Source organism: Gigantopelta aegis, unplaced genomic scaffold, assembly GCF_016097555.1.
Source record: "Gigantopelta aegis isolate Gae_Host unplaced genomic scaffold, Gae_host_genome ctg4790_pilon_pilon:::debris, whole genome shotgun sequence".
NCBI lineage: Eukaryota > Metazoa > Mollusca > Gastropoda > Neomphalida > Peltospiridae > Gigantopelta > Gigantopelta aegis.
Window position 1 is genome coordinate 7,748 of NW_024534044.1, and position 17,563 is coordinate 25,310.

At 39.3% G+C, this 17,563-nt stretch overlaps 1 protein-coding gene across 1 annotated transcript; it reads left to right on the forward strand.

Moving 5' to 3' along the window:
* Window positions 1-5,831: 5,831 nt before the first annotated feature.
* On the forward strand, window positions 5,832-7,377 carry LOC121366115 (indolethylamine N-methyltransferase-like; the record flags this gene model as incomplete). Its single annotated transcript, XM_041490692.1, has 2 exons — window positions 5,832-6,039; window positions 6,948-7,377. Coding segments are annotated over 2 exons (638 nt in total), but the record flags the coding sequence as incomplete, so codon positions are not given.
* Window positions 7,378-17,563: the final 10,186 nt, after the last annotated feature.

Genomic DNA, 17,563 nt, shown 5'->3' on the forward strand with positions numbered 1-17,563 from the left:
TTATACTATCAAGTCATTTATGTTGTTTTACAAGGCAGGTTGATGAAAGCGAAGCGCCTTATCGTAAATTGAAGAGTTAGTTTACACTGTGCATACAGGAGCTAGTCGGAGCTGACATCACTTCGCCCCAAGCTATAGCACCGGATGCCACAAAAACGAAACAAAATGGCTGCCCCTAGTTAGCAGGAATAATCATGTTGTTTTATTAACTCTGAAATTACGCGTTTTTCATTTGTTAAAGTGTCAGCATGTGCTGATGGTCCGAATATGCACATTTCCAACACATAAGGCTCTTGTTTGAGTTGATTGTCCCTTTAAACCGGCCTCGGTGGCGTAGTGGTTAGGCCATCTGTCTACAGGCTGGTAGGTACTGGGTTCGGATCCCAGTCGAGGTATGGGATTTTTAATCCAGATACCGACTCAAAAACCCTGAGTGAGTGCTCCGCAAGTCTCAATGGGTAGGTGTAAACCCCTTGCACCGACCAGTGATCCATAACTGGTTCAACAAAGGCCATGGTTTGTGCTATCCTGCCTGTGGGAAGCACAAATAAAAGATCCCTTGCTGCTAATCGGAAGAGTAGCCCATGTAGTGGCGACAGCGGGTTTCCTCTCAAAATATGTGTGGTCTTTAACCATATGTCTGACGCCATATAACCGTAAATAAAATGTGTTGAGTGCGTCGTTAAATAAACCATTTCTTTCTTCTTTTTTTGTCCCTTTAACGTCAAAATTATCAAATGTTTGACATCCAATAGCTGATGATTAATAAATCAATGTGCTCTAGTGGTGTCGTTAAACAAAACAAACTTTGTTTTATAATTCCATATTCAGTAGGGTTGTCGTATTTTTTCGTGCCACCCGTAATATATTACTCACTCCCAGGTGATGCAGAATGTTATCATGATTTGTAAAAACACATCGTCTTATATTTTGTCTGATTGTTTAACGACACCAATAGAGCACATTGATTTATTAATCATCGGCTATTGGATGTCAAACACATGGTCATTTTGACACAGACATAGATAGGAAACCCGCTAGATTTTTTCTTTTTTTTCCATTAGTAGCAAGGGATCTTTTATATGCACCATCCCACAGACAGTATAGCTCATACCACGGCCTTTGATATACCAGTCGTGGTGCACTGGCTGGAATGAGAAACACCCCAATTGGTCCATCGACAGGGATCGATCCTAGACCGACCTCGCATCAGGCGTGCGCTTTACCACTGTGCTACGTCCCGCCCTTGTCTGATTTAGAAGTAAAATAAGTGTTCACAGATTCGAGGCAACGTCAGGTAATTTTGTGTGGGTCGCAACATACATATGTAGCCTCGAACCATTTTTAAATACCTAAACTGTTTCGGCTGGTGTTTCACAGGGTTTTGTTCTTCTATTTTATTTGTAATACACATTGAAGATATCGTTAATGTAATTGCATCGAATATACGACGGTTTGTCATATATACTCTGTCAACAAAAAAACCCCCCAAAACCCGCATAGGCGAAATATTGATGGAATTACCTCTTAAATACAAAGTGGCATAATTTCGTTATTGATGATCGTATCACAGTACAATTTGACATGAGTATGTGACAATGTTCTGGATATGGACTGATGACAGTGGAGGCGTATTCGTCACCAAACAGCGTCGCACGAGGGCGCTGAAATCAGTACCTTGTGTGGCCACTAGCAGCAATCAATCACTGCTCGACATCTCCTTGGCATAAACTGAATGAGTCTCTGAATCCAGGCACATGGAATCCTGGCCCATTCTTCCTGCACTGCATGTGGCAGTTGCGGAAGCGTCTGAGGCTCCGGGTCATGCTGGCGTACACGTCTGTCCAGTTCGTCCCATAGATGTTCAATGGGGTTGAGATCTGGCGATCTTGATGGCCACGGCAGCACATTAATGTTCTCATTCTGTACGAAATCCATTGTTACACGTGCCGTATGCGGCCTGGCATTGTCCTGCTGAAAGAGTTCTCTCTGTGGATCCAAAATGGAAAGCATATGACGGCGAAAATTTTTATCCCGGTAGCGTACAGCTGTCAAGTTGCCTTGTACGATCACAAGTTCACTTCTGCCGGTGTATAAGATGGCTCTCTACATCATGACACTCCCTCCACCGAATCTGTCAACTTGGGCGACGCATTTGTTGGCAAAACGTTCATTGCGGCGTCTGTAAACACGTTGTCGTCCATCACGTCGCTGTAGAAGGAAACGTGACTCGTCGCTTAACCATACTCACCGCCAGTTTCCAAAGTTCCACCCCTGTACATTCGTGCACCAGCGAACACGTAAATGTTGATGTTGACGTCGCAGGACGAGGCCAACATACGGTCTCCTAGCCCGTAAACCAGCTTCTCGAAGTCGGTTCCGAATGGATTGTACATGCACCCTTCTCAAAACCAGGTATGCGTCCAGCAGTGTTCGTGGCTGTGGCAGTTCGGTGCCGCAAGTGCAGAACCCGGATGTAGCGTTAAATTTGTTTTAGGGTGCATTTGGGCATGCTGTCCCATTCAGGGAACATTAACAAACATTGTCATTCAACACCATTGTACAAACAAAAAAAACCCCGATATTTTGTAAAATCAAACACTTTTCTTCTTTCCCGATCACCTATGCGGGGTTTTTTGTGTGTGACTTTTTGACAGAGTGTATTACTGGTGACAACCCTGAGCGTGTGTAAATATCGTAAAAATTATTTCCTTTAGCTTTTCTTTCTGTGAATTGAAAAAAGAAATGGTTCGTTAAGTTTATTCACGAGGAATCCGAAATTATAACATTCAGTTGTTAAACTGATTTGAAATAATCAACACAATTTCCGGTTTGTGCCAAAGGAAGAATCATCTTATCTATGGAGAAACAGTGTTCTTAAACTCTATAAACTTCCAAATAACGTATTGCCGATTTACCATGATTTGCATCTGAGAAGCCAATTTCACAAACATAGTAAATTTACGTCTGCGACTAGCTTTTATAACGGTCATATGTTTATGATATTTCAAGCAGATACTTACATCATTACGGAAGATGGAGCATATTAATTAAAACTACATTCCCTGGAATATTTTTATTATTTAAGCATATAGAACAGAAAATCCAATTACGTTAGGTGCATACTGTAAACTGTGAAAAAAAAATGCGTGCGTATAAATTTCGCGTCGTTCGCGTCCAACCGTATGTCGCGAAATTAATACGCACGCACTATTTTCCAGTTTGAAGTGTGCTTAAAGTAATTTGTTTTGTTTTGAAATATTTTATTGAGAATAAAATTCACAAAAAGTTTCACTCAACAGGCACAGCCTATACACGAGCTCTCCTTGATGACGACTAATCTTTAATTGTTTTATGTAACTTCAATCGATGGCGACTAATCGTTTATTGTTTTATCTATCAAAGGGTGTTAACAGTTAACAACTGAAGCTGTGAGTTGTGATTCTAATACAGGTGAGGTGGGTAGGGCCTAATCCCCTGTATAGACTCGGTACCAGGCACAATTGCTTGATGTAGGATAACAGAATATTGATTTACAGACAGTAACTTTATAACAATTACAGTGAGCTGTCTTTATCCACTTTTTTTGGAGCTGTCAACGGTCGTTCGCGAAATTTACACGTCGCGAACATGCGCTAAGGTATACATTCGCGAAAAAAACACGTCGCAATATTAATACGGTTTACAGTATATGACGCCGCACTCCGCATTGGTTTCAGGTTGCATAGTACCAAAGAAGAGAGTTCCGTGTCAAAGTTCGACGTGCAACGTCAAATATTTACGGAGTAAAAGCAGCTGTGGGTGTGATTGGTAGTAATATGTGATATTGATTATTTGTGCAAATACTATTATCCATTGACAATAAATAAATACACTTTTATTTGTTATACAGAAGTTATGCGGTATATACCAGAGGTTGAAACTAATGCGGGGTACCCCCCAAAAATGGAACTGCAATTTTCAGCAAAAATTACGGTTGCTATTAAAAACATTAATTAAATCTCTTAAATGATACGTGACCCCCCATTTTCTTGCAGGTAGATTAGATGTGAGATGCCACACTTTCTATTGCTGTACTTCCTGGGTGTGTTGAAACGCTGCTTATATCAGTTTTATTAGTAAACGTTAGCATTATCGGCAATAGGAATTGATTTGGTCTATTAGAACCTTCACTACGCTGGCTTATCCAGGTCAAAAACAAAGCCATGATTTTGAAAGTGAAACACTTTTGACGGGCTCGTACCGATCTTGATTTTCATTGGCTTATCACAAGTATAGAATTCCCCAACGAGATCACGTGAGATTTCGCAATTTTTGAACAAATTTAACTGTCTTGATTGAGGAGTCGTCTCATATCTCCAAAACATATTTATATCCATAGAGGTATAGTACAACGCCTTTCCAGGTGTCGGTGAGTGGGGGATTTGCCTTGAAATTTTGACAGTGGCCAGCTGTTGGCATACACGTTACATGTATGGGGGTGTTACTAATTACGTAACGCTCTAGGGGTAGAGGAAGAGGGTACTGTGTTCGATTTACGTAACATTTTTCAAGACTATATGTTATTTTTATTCATTACTTAGACTTAAAAAGGTGTTTTTTTTGGAAATGCGCGGTCAGTCTAGGATCGATCCCCATCGGCGGGTATACAAAAAGACCATGGTATGTGATATCCTGTCTGTGGGATGGTACATATAAACAATCCGTTGCTAAAAAGAAAAAATGTAGCGGGTTTCCAAGGCGCGTGTGTAGGGATTTCATCGGGGTTGGGGTTATAGACTGTGTTAAGCGAAGTTTATATGGGGCCATGCTCCCCCCAAAAAATACATTTCAATTTTAAGCTTAGGCAAGTAAAGGTTTCGACCTCCAATACCCTCCCCCTGCACATGCACCCGATTCCTGTCTAAGATTATATGTCAAAATTACCAAATGTTAGACATCCAACAGCAGAGGGAAGGAAGGATAGGATATGTTTTATTTAACGACGCACTCAACACCTTTTATTTACGGTTGTATGGGGTCGGATGATTATTAAATCAATATGCTTTATCATTGATGTCATTAAACCCCCCCCCCCCCCCCCCCCCCCCCCCCCCCCACACCCCCAACTTTACCCTTTCCAAACGAAATAATATTTATTTGAATTTGTCGATTTTAACACGTAAAATTAAGAAGTGAAAACGTTCATTGTCTACTTTAGTATATTTTATTTTTAAAATATATACATGATTAATGTATTACTAGTATACAAACTAAACTTTGAAAGTTCTACTAACACTTTATAAAATATCAGTTCTGAAATAGGAAGGTACGACTGTCGATAATACGTTGTCAAGATCAAACCGGTTTTAACTACAGCGCAAGATTTCTCTTTTAATTTTTTGAGACGAACCCTACAATTTGAAATTGGGAAACGCACGTGTTAACTGAAACTAACAACAGGCTGTTGTTTGTGCTTTGCCGAGCTATGGCGGCACAGGCGACGAATCAAGCGCATACGTTTGACGATATCCGTTCATAGCGAACACACACGACTTTTTTAAAAGTGCATTTGAGCTTGTATTTCACATTTGTACATGATGTTATAATATGGTAACCAGATAATGTAACTTTAAGGACAAACGAAAATGATATATGTTTACTTCAAACTATATTAGTTGTACTGTTAATGGTAATAAGAATTATGGTTTGGTCGTAGATTTACGTTTACGTGCATAACTAGGCTTACGATGTTTTTTTTAAATTGCTCTACCACTCAGCTAAACGCCGTCCTATACTGTTAATGTTATACGTATATGGTCATTACGATACATTGGCGTTTCTGTTTTCAGAAAGACTGACAGGACATCGACTCCTTGACTTTGGTTGCGGCCCAAATTTGTGTGGGGTGATCACCACGCCAGAACGATTCACGGACATTGTCATGGCTGACCTTTCACCTTCTAACCTTGACACCATTAGACGCTGGATGGACGGAGAAAAGACAAACTTCAAATGGGATCATATTTTCAAGTTCATAGCAGAATTGGCTGGAGCCAAGTGAGTCTGTGCGGCCCGTAGTATGCTCATGTTGAATGAAAGTTAAAGTTTGTTTTGTTTAACGACATCACTAGAGCACATTGATTTATTAATCATCGGTTATTGGATGTCAAACATTTGGTAATTTTGACAGTCTTAGAGAGGAAACCTGATACAGTTTTCCATCAGTAGCAACATATCTTTTCTATGCACTATAACACATACATGATAGCACACACTACGGTCTCTGATATACCAGTCGTTGCGCACTGGCTGGAACGAGATATAGCCCAATAGGCCCACCGACGGGGATCGATCCCAAACCGACTGCGCATGAAACGAGCGCTTTATCATTGGATTACGTTCCATTTCTGGTGCTGAATTATGAAGATTGACCGTTTAGAGAAAAACATTATTTAAAGTAAAGCCAACAATACGCTTTCCTATTAATTAGAATTGCCTTGAAGTATAATAAATGCCGCTTCGTCCTGGGATGTAGATAACCTCAATTTTCAAAAGGCAGCAATTTTGAAAGGATATACTATATAAAATATTACCAGTTACGTCAGTACTGATGATGAGTTTCATTAGTCATTAGAATTAATTAACACATAGTTATATTACAAACAGGTCCAGTGCAATTACGTTTAAGTAAAAAATCACTTTTTAAATTTGTGTAAATTGTGCATATTTACAAATTGTCACTGAGAAGGTAAGTCATCCGGGTTACTAATAATCAAGTAATATTTCCAATACAGAAAACACTTTGAAAACTAATTCTGTTTATATTTGCTCCATATTGCACTCAGTGTAGTCTTTAGAGAATAAAATTCTTGATTTGTCTTGTCTTGTCTTGATAAATAAAATTGCATATATATGTACCAGTTTCTGTCATTTAATTTATAAGTGAAAATGCTTTTGTCTTTCAGAGATGTTTCAGAGTGGACTAAAAGAAAGATTGGTCACCTAAAGACAGCCGTGAAGAAACTTGTCACTTGTGACGTCACAGTGGAACTTCCATTAGGACCAGACTACGTTGAGGCATTCGATGTCGTATTTACCAGTTTCTGTCTTGCTGCTGCTGCAAAAAGTGTCGCTGAATACAAACAGTTCCTGAAAAATGTGGCCTCCCTTCTTCCCTCTGGTGGTCATCTTGTCATGCGCGATGTAAAGAACAAAACGGCTTATACAGTTGATAACAGAATCTTCCACTATCTTTCATTTTCGACGTCTGATGTAAAAGATGCCTTATGCAATGCCCAGTTTGAGGTTCTGGAGTATAAATCTGATACCTTCTCCATGCTTCAGTTTGACCCTCCTGAATTTGAAGTCTTTGTATTGTTGGCAAGAAAGATATAACGTTATAATCTTCAGCTTCATTTTGCAATACTCACGGGCCAGTGTCATTGCCTTCATTCACTGACCAAAATGATGGCTGATGCTTATTGCATATATTGAACTCGGTCATACTTTTTCCTTTCTTTGGTGAAACTTTTGCACATTTTTTCATCGTTTTAGGTAAATGATTGACTTGAACTTTTGCACATTTTTTTTTATCGTTTTAGATGAAGTTACGGACTTGACAGCTGTGTTGGCAGTACTTATGGACGCCACCGGTGGGTCAAGATATGCTCACCTTTCGCGAACACCTGATATCATCACTGTTTTACACTGATTCACAGCTATATTTATTCCAATCAGTTCTGTTCTGTGCTCGTTTTTATTTAGTATATTATTCTGGGAATGACAGTGTTCTTTTTTAAATAACATCACAAAATATCCAATTTAACACTTCACATGTTTAGTATAAGTTTAGATATTGTTGCATGGCCTTCTCCATAGACAAAAAGAAACAAACAAAACCTGTTTCTGAATCTATAATATGCAAAGAAGAGAATTGATTCTATTAATCTAATTAAACAATTCTAGAAAACAACTATGTGTAGTTTTTAAAACAAATTCTATTCCACCATATTTCAAATTCAGTGAACCATCAACATGTTTTTTTTTTTTTTATAAATGAACACGGTATCATTCAAAGGATTTATTTATAGTTTTACAGAACTAAATAAAACAAACTTTACTTTTGGAAAAAATGTAGCGGGTTGCCTCTGATGACTACGTGTCAGAATTATCAAAAGTTTGACATCCAATAGCCGATGATTAATTTATCAGTGTGCTCCAGTGGTGTCGTTAAACAAACCAAACTTCTCCTTTATCTTCAAACATCTATCTTCAGACTTCAATACAGCTTGTAAGTAACAGCACTGTATCAGCAGACGCTTGAAATCTTAAACAACAGATGTTACTTGAGACGTTATAAAGTTCTTGTCTTCACAAATTCAGACAACGCAACTGCTCTTAGCTGTTATTTAAACTAATTTATAATGGCGCCTAAATTCACTAAATACGGATACTTGAATTTACGCATCTGGGGTTTGTAACTCGAAGCAGTCGTAAATATTTTGGTGTTACGTGTTCGCCACGACCGCACTTCGACAGTCGTAGGAAACGTTAGGTTTTGTAACCCGAAACACACGTAGCTTTAATGTAAAACATAGGTAAAGCTACAGGAACACGGCTGTCACCCGAAAGACTTCTAGGGTGTATACTCCTACCTGCAGCGTATCAATCGACATAAACGCCACGGATATAAATACTACCACCCTTCACCCTTAAAGTGAATCAGAAAAAAATGGGGGTCAAGCTGCTCATTTCTGAGATAACGGGTAGCGTCTATGACTACCCTAGTTCCGCACACAATTTGAGTACTTTTTTTTACAGGTACGCCATACATGTTTCAAGCACAAGGCAACTTCACACAGTGATACTAGATGAAATAACATTGCATACATTTTTTGCCCAGATGAAATCAACACACTTATATTTATCACCAAGCACAGGACTTGTGGTGTTCACTTCTCTATCAAAAGTTGAGTGCACCTCGACCTTTGACCCAGCCGGAAGTTATTTGGTTTAGTACTACCTTAATTGTACTGTTCCTAGTAGTAACCAGAATTAGTAATAAATGTTCTTTAAAACGTACACGAGTGTTGTTATATTGTCATATAATAGCCTTTGATTCCATATATTTTGGGTGTTTTTATATCCTCATAGTTTTTGATGCCATATATATTGGTCTATACCGATCTTTATTGTTGATATTAGGAAATTTAGTCTAAAATCATATTACTCTATTTGAACTAGTCTCTGTGGATTAGTGGTTAAGCCATTGGAGTTCAGGTACACCCGTACCAGATTCCACACAGAGCCCGTTTTAACATATTCACTCTCACTAACCGCTAATAAATTATAGGTCTGATATTATACTTGATACATGTATACACGTAATCTAGTACAATCTAATGAATATTGATGGTATTGTATATCACAGCTATTGTTTAAAGAAATACAACTGTACGGGAATCCCATAACAGGAAACGTTCTTAGAAAAACATTCCTTACAACTTTCAGTGTGTTGTTTGTGTTTATAAATAATCTCAAATGAAAGGTATGATTGTGAAGACAATATTATAATTAAAAGATTATAACGAATGTTTCTTTTTAATAGTTTCTGTAATACAGTGTGCTATTTGTGTTTTTAAGTAATCCCATATAGAAGGTATGATTGTGAAGACAATATTTAGGCCGAGCGCATAAAGCATCCTTACAAAAAAACAAGTTCGATCTCGATTATATTCTTTAATCCATGATGATAAATATAGACAAAGTATATGAAAAGGAGAGTTGGCCCCAAACGTCTTTCTCTCTTGCCAAATATTCTCAGTCTCTCAGTGAACTATCTTTCACCCTAGTCACTCTGATAACATCGCATACACCTGACCAATACTGGCAGACCATTACTGTCCTGGGTTCCTTAAGATAACCCCAGTGACAGTGTTTACCATATATTAATGTCCCAAGTGTCTTGGAGGAATTTCACAAGTACCTTAAGTCTAAACAAAGAGAAATAAACCTCAGACGCCTTAGTGGTGTTTATGCATGTTTAGTATAATACACATTATGCTGGGTGCTTTAGTTGAATCCCTCACAAACTCCGCTGCTTTACGTGTACGTCCTCGAAAACATTCATAAGGATTGTTAAACATGATAACATTCATGGACCTAGTTTGTAAAACAACTATAATTGCTACTTTAAACTACAAATTTCTAAAAACTACTTATGATGTATTATAAAAGTATATATCATTTCAGGCACTGCCATGATCATAGCAATCTGCTGTTTGAAAACAAATTACAAACCAGATAGACTTGTTACTGTTTTAACATGCTATATTCATCTTGTTTGGAATCCCACATTATTAGGTATCTTTGTGACCCAAAGCATTACAGACCTCTCTAATTGCCTGTTGTATTAATGTAGCATTAAGTCTGATCAAAAGGTATTCTTTTGATAACGTAGATGAAAAATCTTTCTCATCTATGACCTGCTCGTTAGTGGTTGCTGGCAGGTTATATGGGTTTCCATTTTTACCTTTTGCTGTACGCCGAGACCGTCTCAACGTGCCTCCTGGTACGTTTTGTGTATCAGTAGGTGGTGCTACATCGTTTACCAAAAGTTGATGTGGATCATCATCCTCACTAGATGACACTGACATACTGGTCATCTCTTGTATTGTCTGACTGACATTCAACATCCATGAAATCATCCTTCTGATTGTATCTTACCTGGTTATCTCTTAAGCACCTCATCATGGCGAGCCTTCCTCGCCTCTGCCTCAATTCTGGTATGCTCCCCTGCTTTTTCATAGGCATAACATAGCTTCACTTTCTTGTCTTTCTAAATCTTACCTCCATGTCATGTGTTGACCGAGGCTCTTCTACCCCTGCCACAGATGACAAAATACCCACTCTAATTTTTGGTTTCAGCAAAATAGCTGTAGACCTTAAGTTTACAACTCGAACATGAAACGGTTCGTTTTGTACCCGAATTAGAGTGTTTATCACCATCAAATTCGCAGGTAAATATCCCGAGTTACTCCAACACAGCATAGCCAGACCCACCCAAATTGTGCTCGTCAGTTTGACAGATAGCATCAATTACAGCAGCAGACTCACCTGGAATGCAGACTGGATATTCTCCAGTAATTTTGACTGTACCTAATACGCGTTGTGCCTGTTGGACTGTCTGTAGACTGGTTATCCAGCTTTGATGTACCGACCTTTTAGTCAATTTCCTTGAGAAATTCTTACCAAGGTCTTTAGCCAGCAATTCTCCAAATTGGCTAATAACCTTCCTCCTCAATATGTATGGTACTTGCTCCCTCCGTAGCCGTGTGGCTTGGTCTTTGGATCTGTTCACAAACAAGATTCCTCTGTCAGGAACTAATTTGCGTAGTGCCTCGATACCCAGTTCAATATATCCACAGTAGGGAATATCCAGTCCATTGGCAGCCTTAAGCGAGAGCCATCCTTGTTTTACAAGGAGCTCAATACCAAGTGGAGCAAAGTTGTTGTTGAAGAACTCCTCGGTTATGGTAGTTACCATTGAACCAGTATCTAACAAACAATCAACTTGGACACCTCCCATGGATACTTGAACTATGGGACAGTCAGCAACTGCTCTGGCAAATACTTGATCAGAAACAGTATCAGACCCGGATGAGCCAGTACATTTTTCCTCTTCTGCCCGACTCACAGCAATAGAGGGTTGAAGTTTCCCACCTAATCTTGCTGGTCTTCAACCAAACCTCGTCCTCTTGTAGTACCCCCAGAGTACTGACTTGTACCTCTTTTACTTGCTGGTCTTCAACCAAACCTCGTCCTCTTGTAGTACCCCCAGAGTACTGACTTGTACCTCTTTTACTTGCTGGTCTTCAACCAAACCTCGTCCTCTTGTAGTACCCCCAGAGTACTGACTTGTACCTCTTTTACTTGCTGGTCTTCAACCAAACCTCGTCCTCTTGTAGTACCCCCAGAGTACTGACTTGTACCTCTTTTACTTGCTGGTCTTCAACCAAACCTCGTCCTCTTGTAGTACCCCCAGAGTACTGACTTGTACCTCTTTTACTTGCTGGTCTTCAACCAAACCTCGTCCTCTTGTAGTACCCCCAGAGTACTGACTTGTACCTCTTTTACTTGCAAGGCTGTGATGTAGAAATGCTCTTTCTACCTGCTCCCGAAAATCTCTAAATTTGAGACCATTGTCTGACCCATTAAATTTACTCACCTTTATCTCATTTCCAATATAAAGTAAACGGGTCATTGGTTGAGTAGTCTTACCTTTGGCGCTGTTCTCAATTTGTTGTTTAGAACTCAGCAATTCCTCATTAAGCTGTTGAGTCATAGCCCTTTCTTCCTGTAAAGCAGCCTGTAACTCTGCCACTTGATCTTTTAGCTTTTTAGCCTTAGCCATCTTCCAAAGCTATTATAAATTCGAGTCAGCTGGGCATTCAATGCTATGTTACAGGAAGCGAATCATGCAATGCGCATGCCAGAAGCCATTAATATATTTTCTATAAAATTAAACTTTTATTTAATATATTTAATTTGTGGAGTTTTTTTCACAACTTAATTATTAATTTGATTGCAAATCTAGTTTAGCTTTAAATTAGTTATTACTTATTGTAGTAAAGTAATAAAATAATAAATTTTATGAACTTTATTTTAGGTATCAGAACATAAGTGGTTAACTATTTTCATTCAGCTAACTTTATTTCAGGAGTCAGCGTATCAGGGGTTAACTCTGTGTTATTGTTAGATTACAACCGACCTCTCCAAGAACCTTTATTTTAAATTTATTTCCTCACCAGATGCTCTTAATCGCCAACACCCAGGGCTGTTTATCTCTCCTGTTTAATTATGACCTATATTACCTTTTAAATTGTAAATTATGCTAAATGAAAATACGAGAAGTAAAGATCTGTACAATATTTTAAATAATAAATATGTAATACCAAAGTCACAAACAAAATATGCATCTAGGGTTTAACACATGATTGTTGTATGTGGAAAAGGTTTTATGCTCTACCCTTCAAATGTGTAAACGATACAACCCTGTTATGGTTTCAGTATCGATTGCTCCATCGGATTTTAGCTACAAATTGTTTCTTACAGATGATACACTATGTAGATTCAAATAAGTGTAGTTTTTGTAAAAATGTCCCTGAAACTTTACAACACTTGTTTTATGATTGCTATAAAATAAAATATATATGGAATGCATTGGAGGAATGGATATTTGAAAAAAATGGACGTTAAAATTTCTCTGAATAAGCATACAGTTATGTTTGGTATGATAAACAGTGATATGAACCAAGTAATTAACTGGTTAATAATCAATATAAAACATCACATTTATAGTATGAAAATTCTAAACAACAGTCTTAATTTTAATGTTATAAAAAAGAAATTGCAAAAGAAATTTCAAATAGAAAGATATATTTATTTTAAAAATTGTGAGTATCAAAAATTCGACGAACGTTGGGGAAAGTGGCTTAACCTTTTTAGTGCTGATAGGCCTACATAAAAATCCTAAATATTTCTTTTTATAAGGCTGGTAACCTTTTCTTTCTTTATAGTCTTTGCTTTAAAAATATAACAGAAAAAACCCCCCAAAAAACCCCAAACCAACAACTTTGTAACTTGTTTGGAAAAAAACACAATAATAATAAAAAAACAAACACCCCCCCCCCCCCTGTTTTCCATACTTCTTTTTGAACCTCGCCTATTTTTACCATACTTCATTCATATTTCTAGGATACCAAGTGATGTTCTTACTACATTAGACACCCACTTAAAGCAGTTATTAACACCCCCCCCAAAAAAAAAAAAAAAAAATTGGGGTGTTGATAGACAAACCTTTCCTTTCTATCCTTTCTTTCCCTTTCCCCTTTCTTTTCTGCCCTCTATGCTCGTTTTATCTATCCATTTTGACCCTCAGATCATAACCCCCCCCCCCCCCCCAAATATGGATATGTTTGTGCAATATAGACGACAAATGAAATGAATGTAACTACCATATGTATCATATATGTATGTATGTGTGTATGTATGTATGTATGTATGTATATGCCCGTATATGTATGTATATGTGTACATGTATATGTATGTGTATGCATGTGTGTATATGTATATGTGTATGTCTATGTCTATGTATGTATGTATGTATGTATGTATGTATGTATGTATGTATGTATGTATATATATATATATATATATATATATATATATATATATATATATATGTATGTATGTATGTGTGTATGTGTGTGTGTAAAATAATGTGCCGTCGGGGAAGCGCTTGAAACTTCCCTCTTGGATACCTCCCGGCAGTGAGCCCACGTGTGGTGTATCACCAACCAAGTACTTAGAGTACTGGCTCTTGATCTTGCTGACAGTGAGACTCCATTCGGCAAAGTCCCTGCCTCGGCCAGAGGCGGAAGGCCGTGCCTTGGCTGGCTGGTCACTCGGGGGAGTGACGGCCTTCCGTTTCGCAACACCAACTTCCTTGTTCGTCTCAACGGAGTTCCCCGTGGGTGGGGGTCTCGACGGAGTCGAACGTGAAGGTGCAGGAACAGGAGACGCCAGCCGTGGATTCTCGCACATGGCGATGTTCAGCTCCTCTCCTGGCGTCGACTCGTCAGACTTCGCTTGCTGGGTTTCCTCAGCTGGCTTGGCTGGCTTGTCCGGTTGGGCTAGGGGCGACGACGCAGAAGGGACCGCCAGCTTTGTTCCTCCCTGTGCCGCCCCTGTCGCACGTTTTCTCTTCCTCGGTCCTCTTCCCTTCTTTTGTGGAGCAGGGTCGCCGTACACCAAAGTCACGGATGCCCGTGATCCGGTGTACGCGACGCGGTACTCTATCAGCGTCCCATACGAAGCAATTAATCCCCCCAGGTGGGAGGGGGGGGGGGTAACACGAGAGAGCATGGAACAGCGTCCGTCTTCATCGCTAGCTCGAGTAGGAATGATTCACATACAGACTACACGCTCACCGCAACAGTACACAGGATGCATTGACTAATGATAACAGAGCATGTGCTCTAATAAGGAACCGGACAAAAGAATACCGGTTCCGAGTACACAATTGCAATGCACTCGGGGGAAGCTGAACAAAAGAATATCAGCCTCCCCCACCCAATCCCCAAATACTTGCTGCTGGTAATAACTTGGTACTTGGTGATGCCTCGACCAGAAGCGGTCAGGCCCTTTGTAAGGGCCCTATGGGCAACCTAGGGAGACACCACAGCATCGTAAAGGTCTAAAATTAACGAACTACTCTGGATTCACTAATATCAAAACCTATATTAGCTCGGCCATTTACCTTTCGACCGACCGTTCAAAATTGCGCCAAATTCCCTCAATCAAAATTGCGCACCCTTTTCTCTTTGGCATTTAACTGCTCCATTCAAATTCCATAGCACCACCACCACCCCCACCCGCCTGCTACCGATTTGATCGGGCTGCTGGTGCTCCCTTGCACCTGCCAGTGCAGGCGGTCCCTCCTCTTCCCCTCCCCCACCTTTCCTGTCGTGGACGGAGGAGCCGGCCAAGGCCGGCTCTTGTGCCCACGACAGGCGTGCGCTACAACAGCTTGTTCTGAATGTGCACGTAAAACCATATGACATGGCATGACAAAGCTGCTGCCCACAGGAGTTATGATTACAACAGTGATTAGTTAGCAGTGAGACACAGCCAATACCAGTTGGTCATTCAAGCCGAGATAATCCTCTGAGACCATTCTCATTCCCCACACAGGTGTGCTCAGTTTACTTACTGCTTGACTGCTTTCCTAATTGTATTAATATTGACCATATGACTAATGGGGGTATGACTAATGGGAGGTAACCATACATTTGGTGTCTCCACTACTGTTGTTTCAATGTTCTTTGATCTCCCCGTCATTCTACTCCTCTGACAACTTCACAAATCCGGAAAACGTTCACACATTTGAAAAAGTTCACACCTCTGTAAGTACTGGCTGTATAAGTCAGTTGTTAATGATTCCATCCTTGTAATGTTCATTAATGTTCTTCTCATTACAAAGATTGCCGGTACCGTTCATTTAATTACAGAACTGTTTTAAACAAGTGTATGTTGTAATCACGCAACATGGAATTTCGTTGCTTTCTTTCGTCTGCTTACATCCACATGACTGCCTTATTTTAACTGTTTATGTGGATGAATTTTGCATAATTCTTTCTGATTTTGTCCCATCGTCATTTATTATATCTTTGTATCTCTGTGCAAAATGCATAATTGATAATGTGTATAATATTATTTTCCTCGAAATAGCACTTCATCTCTTATGAACAATTTTCATTTCCCATCCATCTGCATTTCTAAGTATACAGTTCCCCAACTTATTAAATATGTAAGTGTTAAAACAACTATATACACTTCTGTCGGATGTTAGTGTTTCACAGTCTTGTAATATTTTGCACCTTTCTTTTGGAACTTAATCCTGTCGATTCACAATCCTGTTACTTGACAGTCTTGTCGATTCACTACTTTTACTTGACAATCCTGTTGAAATCTGTCAAATCTGTCTGTTTACAATTCTATAAAACTTTCACAGTTGACAATCCTGTCGGCGACGCCATTTGTGGCCGAGTGCATAAAGCACCCTCACACAAAAACTACACAAGTTCAATCTTTAATCCATGATGATAACATAGAGACAAAGTATATGAAAAGGAGAGTTGGCCCCAAACGTCTTTCTCTCTTGCCAGATACTCTCTCTCTCTCTCTCTCTCTCTCTCTCTCTCTCTCTCTCTCTCTCTCTCTCTCTCTCTCTCTCTCTCTCTCTGTCTCTCAGTGAACTATCTTTCACCCTAGTCACTCTGATAATATCGCATACACCTGACCAATACTGGCAGACCATTACTGTCCTGGGTTTCCTTAAGATAAGTCCAGTGATAGTGTTTACCATATATTAATGTCCCAAGTGTCTTGGAGGAATTTCCCAAGTACCTTATGTCTAAACAAGGAGAAATAAACCTCGGACGCCTTAGTGGTGTTTATGCATGTTTAGTATAATAACACATTATGCTGGGTGCTTTAGCTGAATCCCTCACACACACACACACACACACACATATATATATATTTAGGGCGGGACGTATCCCAGGGGTAATGCGCTAGCTCGATGCGCAGTCGGTCTGGGATCAATCCCCATCGTTGGGCCCATTGGGCTATTTCTCGTTCCAGTCAGTGCACCACGACAGGCATATCAAACGCCGTGGTATGTACTACCCTCTCTGTGGAATGATGCATAGAAAATATCCCTTGCTGCTAATCGAAAAGAGTAGCCAATGAAGTGGCTACAGTGGGTTTTCTCTGTCAATTTCTGTGTGGTCCTTAACCATATGTCTGACACCATATAACCGTAAATAAAATGTGTCGAGTGCGTCGTTAAATAAAACATTTCCTTCCTTCGATATATGTAGCTCTCAATGACTGGACTGGTATATAATAAAATAGTATCATAGTTTACATAATAAACAGGGACACAATGTAAAACCTAAATAATTTCTACAGTTTTGACAACTGCGCAATTTATAAAACTGATTTCAATGCTAGACAC